Source organism: Seriola lalandi, unplaced genomic scaffold, assembly GCF_002814215.2.
Source record: "Seriola lalandi dorsalis isolate HSWRI2012SDOR001 ecotype SW California unplaced genomic scaffold, Sedor1 jcf7180002049740, whole genome shotgun sequence".
NCBI classification, from domain to species: Eukaryota; Metazoa; Chordata; class Actinopteri; order Carangiformes; family Carangidae; genus Seriola; species Seriola lalandi.
This window is the reverse complement of record NW_019520293.1, coordinates 23,360-30,728: the sequence shown is the minus strand read 5'-3', so window position 1 is coordinate 30,728 and position 7,369 is coordinate 23,360. Positions and strand designations below refer to the sequence as shown.

Sequence of the window (7,369 nt, the reverse complement as noted above, 5' to 3'; positions counted from 1 at the left end):
TCCCAGCAGAAATGCGGATGGATGAGGAGCCTGCAGGAGGATCTGAGGAACAACAGCGTCTTGTGTTGCTGCTGTGATCTCAGAGCAGATAAGTGTCCTGCTGACAACATGTCGTAAAGCAAACTTCACACACGATAAAACAACAGCTTCACAGCGGTGCGTTGTTAGGAGCCGTTAAAAGCTCCGGCTGTTTCAGGGATGATGAGGTAGAGATCCACTTCCTGCCGCCGTTATATGATGTTAACGGAAGAAAGCGGAGGAAAGGATGAATGATATTCTGTCTTTTTCTTCTTCTCTACAAATCTCATGTGCAACCAGCCGTGATCGTCTCCCCCTAACGAGGATGGATGTGTCTGACGCTCTGAGCCACAGAGCTCCACTGTTTCCTCTAACTATTAAAAACAGACTCTTTGGTATTTTATCTTTTCTATCTATCTTTTTTATTTTTCTTCTTGTTGGATGCCAATGATTTAATTTACTTCACTCGTCCTGAATTGCTGTCTCTTATACACATCTTAAAGATTCAAGTCTTCAGTAGGAACCAATGGGCTCGCAGCTGAGAGCCACAGACAGAGCAGGGAGGCCAGAAAACAAAGTAAAGGATACTTGTCGGTTGCGGTACGGTCGGACCGGCGAGATGAACCGGCGGTCCCTCTGGACTCGCTCCACCAGGCCGTGATGCCGAGTCGACCGGTTCGACTCCAGAGTGGAGGGGAAGGAGCCCTGAGGAGGAGAGAGAGAGAGGGAGAGAGAGGGAGAGAGAGAGGGAGAGAGAGGGAAAAACATTTATTTCACATTTCTAACGTGGAAAAAAGAAACACAAAACAGGAAACAGCAACTTGGCGAAAGTATAATACAGCCGTTATTTCATCACAGCTGCTGCTCTCAGTGCCAGCTGCCATAAAACCAATTACTCCGACTCCGATTTGAATTTGAAAAATACGGAGCTGGTGTGTTTCAGCGTCTTTGTAAACGGCTACAGGAGCGTCTGAGAGCCAGTGATATCGTCGAGTGTTGAGAGAAGAAAAACAGAAATGCTGCTCGTATGATTTATAGATTTCATTTGGAGGTGAAACACAGGGGGATTATTCTTCCAGGGCGGCTCATTCGTCTTCCAGGCGTGTCGATGACTAGACAGTTGAATTACAGAATTAAAAGTTTTCTACAAATGCATCAGGTTCTGTTTTTTTTTTCCTTCTTCTTCAGTCAAAACTAAAATGTTGCATTCAGGCGCTGGTGAAAAGCCAACATCTGGAGAGTCCTTCCAAGTCTGCTCCTTTAACTGTGGTGTTGCTTTCATAGACTATTTTCTTGGAAAAATGAAAATCAAAAAACCTGGAAGAAAAGTGATAACACATTGTGGAGACCTCCCAAATTCCTCTGCTCAGTGGAGCCGAGCTGCCAGAAACATCCTGCTACCAAATTAATTTCATGACCTCAGAGACACTGGAGGAGGAGGAGGAGGAGGAGGAGGAGGAGGAAGAGGAGGAGGAAGGCAGACGAATCGAGGCTGAGAGTCAGCTTTGATATTGGTGGAGGAGAGGAAGAAAGAGACGATCATATTGATGAAAAACTTCCATTACAGAATGAGTGATGCTCATCCTGGGGCTGATGGGAAACAGTGATGAGTCAGAGGTGATGACACAGCAGACTGTTACCTCACGACACCTCCACACACACAACTGCTTTCCTCTTAATGATAATTAAAACTACATTTGTTTTGATTCATCAGTTCTTCTTCTTCTCCTACTTTTACCACATTATTCTTCTTCACATTAATAGATGTAGAAGTTGTTGTCGTAGCAACAGCAACAGTGGTAGCGCCGGTGGTAAGAGCAGTGGTTGTTGTAGGTGTAATCGCCATGGTAGCAGCATCAACAGAAGTAATAATAAGACTTTATTTGTGTTACTTGTGCTTCACAAGTCAAATACCGATCAAAGAGAAAAGTAAATGAAATGAATAATCACGCAATAAAAGCTTTTTTATAAAAATGTGTTTTAAGACGTGAAGAAGATAAAAACTGAACTGACTGAAGGCCACGGCCACGCTACTATCTCTTCTGCCACGTTATCAAGATGTCGAGTGCCGAAAACAGACGCTGCTGGCCCCGTTTTATTCTGAAAACTCTGGGGTTGTGTTTTATTCTGAAAACTCTGAGGTTGTGTTTTATTCTGAAAACTCTGGGGTTGTGTTTTATTCTGAAAACTCTGGGGTTGTGCTGTAGTCTGGAAACTCAGAAACTGAGAGCTTTGTGAACGATGAGGTCACAGCCACGGTCTCTCCTGATTGGCTCTCATCAGCCTGGACTACCAGTAGTGAATACAACATGATAATGAATGACAGTGTTACTGACCTTGTTGTCTTTGCTAGCAGCTGCTGTTCACTTACATTCTCTGTTTTAACGCTACAACTGTCTTTGCTGCTCCTCCTTCAGAAGAGACAATCTACTTCCTGTTTACACCGGCTCGCACATGCTCAGTGTAGGTGATTGCTCAGGTATGTGTGTGTTTTCAGGTGTGGTTGGAAACATGAATGGGAGGAGAGAGTGTTGAGTAAATCAGAGGAGGGATTCTGGTCGTCACCTGAAAGTCCTGAGGGTTCCTGCCGATCTGGTTGACGTTGGGTAACGAGCCGCCGTAGTACGGACCCTGACTCCGGGCGAGACGGAGCTTCTGAGCCTGAAGCTGAAACAACAGACGGACGAGAGGGAAAAACAACATTAACAGGTAGAAGATCAAGAAAATAATCAATCAGCTATTTGCAAGATCAAAAAAAAACAAAACCATAAATGTTACTGTGAAAAACTCCCCACAGAAGTGTGTGTAGAACAGAGCGTCACAGGAAAACCGCAGCATGGACAACCAGGGTGACGTGAACATACAACACTGACTCAAACAAGTTGTCAAGTACAGTCTTAACACGACTGGATTTTTAGATGAGTCAACATGAGAAAGGAAAACCCTGATGGTTCGTTCACCTTCGCTGAGGTCAATGTGTCGTTTCAGTTCTGACTGTCCCTCCAGTCGGAGCCCGAGACTCTGGACCAGTCTGACTCTGAATGTGTCTCCTGATGGTTGTCTTGTCCTTTTAACCTTGTTGTCTTCATCCTTGTTTTATTGTTTCATTGTAAAAGCTATGACTCTTGTCCGACAGAAATAAAACTTTTTATTAGAGCTGAACAACTAATCGAAATATTATGGAAATCACACTATAGCCAAGTGCAATATCCAAATAAATAAAAGATAAAATGTGTCACAACAGGCCATAAATGAAGCATTGTGGTGTCCCTGCCCACAAATCGTCCTCTGCAGAGGTAAGGGAACACGAAGGCGTCGTAAAGGCTCTGATACGATGGTGACTCACATCGCAATCGCAATGTCTGTCACATAGCTCAGCCCTGTTTAATATAAGTATCACAATCTCTATTATTAAATCAGATGATCTTATATAGACGTCAGTCATCATTTCCTTCAACCCTCCAGGTGCATGAACTGTATTTATCTGTGCAGATTGTTTCTTTGCCTATGTCACTTCCTGTATGAGTCTTATACGAACTGAGAATGAAGCTGGACCTGACACCAGAAACTCTTTAGGTTTCGCCCACTGGACGGCGACCTGTCCTGTCCTGTCCTAACTCCCTGTTCACCGGTGGACTTGAAGGTCAGCTCCGGCCGACCGCCCGGTGCAGCTGCACGTCAATGATTCTCCTGCAATCACTGACTTTGTGTCCGGCTGTTGAAGTGTCTGTCCTCAGAGCGGCTGACAGTGAGGTCAGCAGCAGCATCACTTCGCATGTCACCGACGCTTTAAAGCAGATCAACCACCGCCGCAGGAGACGTTAGCTCCAGGCTAACAGTCCAACACACAAGTCACAGGACAACGCGTCGTACACACATCCTGTAACTGACAATAGATTATTTAAACAGGGACATGACCAGCAGGAAGGACATCGAGGGTCAGAGGTCACAGGGAGGTCATAATAATCAAGTTATAGAAGAAAAACCAGGAAGAAAAACAAAACAAAAACAAATTCTCCACCTGAAGAGACGTTCACTGACGCACCTGCTGATTTCAGGACAATGCTTTCATGAATGAAATATTCTCAGTCTGCTGCTGTACTTTCCTGAGCCTGTCATGTACGGTGGCCCTGAGGGCTCAACTCTCTCCACACAAACACAGCAACAACCGAAGTGTTTCCAGGGGACGCTAAAAAGTGACGAACCTGGCTGGGAAATTAAAAACATTGACCACCAAGTGTGCATAGATGTATTATAATACATCGATGTGCATGCCAGGGTTTGTCACTTTGCTGCGTCTTGTTTGTGTTGTGTTGAGCTCTCAGGGCCACCGTACTTATGCTTTTATTGCTAAAATATAAGACTGATGTTCTGACATCAGGCTCCTGCAGCCGCTCGCTCAGACAACACGTCTTTCTTTGAGACGAAGGTGTCGAACAAAATCAGAGGACAGATGGAAACTGCCCTCAGACCACCAGCTTTAAAACTGACAAAACAGGTTTCACTGCCGACCTCTGACCTCTGACTTCTCCTCACAACATATGGAGCAAGGACAGTGTGGACTGTGTCTGTGTGTAATGAACATTTAACTTTATTTTAAACCTGCTGTGAACCAGATTCCTGCCAGAGAACTAAAACATAACACACAAGAGAAACTGAAGTTTGCAAAACTACAAATACGGGTGTATATTAACAGCATTTGAGCACACACACACACACACACACACACACACACACACACACACACACACACACAGGCTCTGGCCCAGTTTGCTGGAGAGTGATGAACTCGTTTACTCTCCTGTCCTTGTTCTCTATCCGTCCGTGTCCTTGGCTCTGTGGCGAGCGTTACACAAATAATAAACTCATATCAACAGCTTTGTTTTAAAGCTGTTTCAATGTTAATGTTAATGTAGCAGCCGTCATAAAAGCCTCAGTGTCTGACTCCTGCTGCTGCCAGTGAACTAATCATTGTCCAGAGAGGAGAATCATTCCCAAAGTAAACCGACAGACGAGCGACGGGGGTCGGCCACGGTTTAGGTTTAATCATCCTCCTCGAGAAAAAAGAAAAAGTTTCTGGCTGTAGAGTTGCTCTCAGAGTTGAGGAGTCAGAGAAAATGCCGACTCAGTGTTGATGAGACAGGAAAGGCTGATAAATCACAGGCACTGACTCATTTACTGAAGAACTCCATCGTTTATGCTGAAGGCTGGAAACTCATTCATCACGAGTCTCAGGCCGCGAGAGGACATCGTCTCTGAGCAGGTTCATCAGGTTACAGCTGATCAGATCCTGTTTTCACTCTATCAACATATATTATTTAAATTAAAGCTCCTCCAGTCTAAAGGTCTCTGTCCATGTGTAGTGTGATTATAGATCAGGTCTAGCTTCTATATTAATACTGTGAAAGTATCAAAGCCTCAGTCCACAGAGAAATGCACACAGCCTGTATTCAGAAACTGAGCCTTAAAACCAGCCGTCAGGACTTCTGGAACTTTGTGATGTCACAACAAAGCAGTCACCAAGCCCCGCCCACCTGGACCCACCATCCAAACCTTTACAGGATTTGGTTTCTCTGAGTGTTTTTTACCTAAAATCTGCTATATTTTTATTGGATCAGTCAGAAAACAGTCAGCCAATCAGAAGAGAGGCTCAGAGCCTCCTCTCAACACAACACACACATTATGGTACAAATGTTAGTTTGACTTTCACTTTCAGTCTCTTTACATCTTTAAATCCAAAGGAGTCGGTTTGGGTTAAGATTTTCCTCAAAGTCTGAGTTCTGGTTTCCTTAAAATAAAAACAGCTGCACAAAAACACCCATAAGTCTCCTTAAAATATCCACTTAAATATTTAAGGTTTTCTCCTTATCTTAGTCTTAAACTTAAGGAAGTTAAACCGTTGTACAAAAGAGCTTAGCGACCAAACTAAGGAAAAAACTAAAGCTACCTCTGACTGCATCTTAACTGCAATGGCCGAGTTAATGGCTATAAAACCAGGAGACACCCTTCACTACGAGGAACTGATTTTACGTCACAGATTTGACCAACAGCTTAGGATTTGTCCGACCATCTAGACTTTTTCCCTTCACTAAGGAAACCGTTTAAGCGATTCTGTGCAACACCTTTAAGTAACTCCCTCAGCTGAGAAATAAAACCTCAAGAGTCAAACCACTGACTGGCTCACTGATACTGATGAGATTTACTCATTTCATCTTTAGATATCAAATGAAAAGGTCTTTTTCATTCCTCAATAGTATCTAATAAATATGGTCCGTAACTATATTTTTAATTTATTTGTTAAAATATATAAAATGTTTAACAAAGATCAGTATTTTTGTGTTTATATTACATGTTCACAGCTTTAGTTTTTGAGGTTTTTCCAGGAAACACATCACTGTTTGTTGAAAGCTTAAAGAGCAGAACTAAAGCGAGGACGGTTCAAACAGCTGCAGAGGTGAGACGATGAAGAAACACGAGCGTCTTCCCTAAAAAAACAGAAAAACAAAACTCACGGTGACTCATAAAAATACAGAGACTAACAAACACAGACAGTAACCACTATTTGCACACAGCGACACGACACTTTCAAACTGACAAACACCAAACGCCTGATCACAGCAGCGTTCAGTCATGACTTCAGCTTCACACACAGTCTTTACAGAAATCAGAAACTGCACAGATGAGAGGAAAATCCAGGTTTAAAAAAAAAAAAAAAAACACAGCTAGAAACTTTAAGGACTTTATTTTATGAACCTTCTGAACAATAATCAAAATTTGGACAAGCTTCAACTGCGACACGCCTCAGACAGAAGACGCACATCAAACCACCGACACACCTCGTTTTCCCTGTAAGTCCTCATACCAGCAGCGTTTCCCAGCACCGACACACACCAGCTCCATGTGGAAGCAGGAACTCGATCATATTCACTCCCTGGCGTTGGACACATCCTGGCCGCCGTACATTCACTACCTTTATCTGTCACGGCCAGTGTGTGTTTCGTCAAGTTAAACTGTTTTCTGGATCAGGAAATGGACAGATGATAATCGAATGCGTCAATAACATAACATCAGATGTCTGAGACAATGCTACTGGGGGTTTTCCAGAGGGGGTGGGGGTTGTGGTGGTGGTGGGGGGGGTTTTGAATCTGGTTCAACTATTGCTGCAATGCAGTGTGACGTCAGCTGGCGGGGGCAGCTACGCTCGGATTCCTGGTGGATTTACTTTGTAACACGGACGCTGTATTTCTGCTGATCATCTGATCGTCCAAACGAAAGATTACACGGCTTCCACAGTGATAACGTGTCCAAGCTGTAAAATCCTGTCTGTGAGTTCAACACACAAACACCCCCC

General features: G+C 43.8%; 1 protein-coding gene across 1 annotated transcript in view; it reads right to left on the bottom strand.

The window, feature by feature from the left end:
• Window positions 1-531: 531 nt before the first annotated feature.
• The window catches only part of LOC111648947 (CREB-regulated transcription coactivator 2-like), a 13,392-nt gene continuing 6,554 nt past the window's right edge, over window positions 532-7,369 (bottom strand). Inside the window, exons 2-3 of the mRNA XM_023398700.2 lie at window positions 2,584-2,685; window positions 532-723 (exon numbers count right to left, since the gene is read on the bottom strand). Coding sequence (XP_023254468.2) covers window positions 532-723; window positions 2,584-2,685 — 294 coding nt within the window. The remainder of the gene's footprint in view (window positions 724-2,583; window positions 2,686-7,369) is intronic.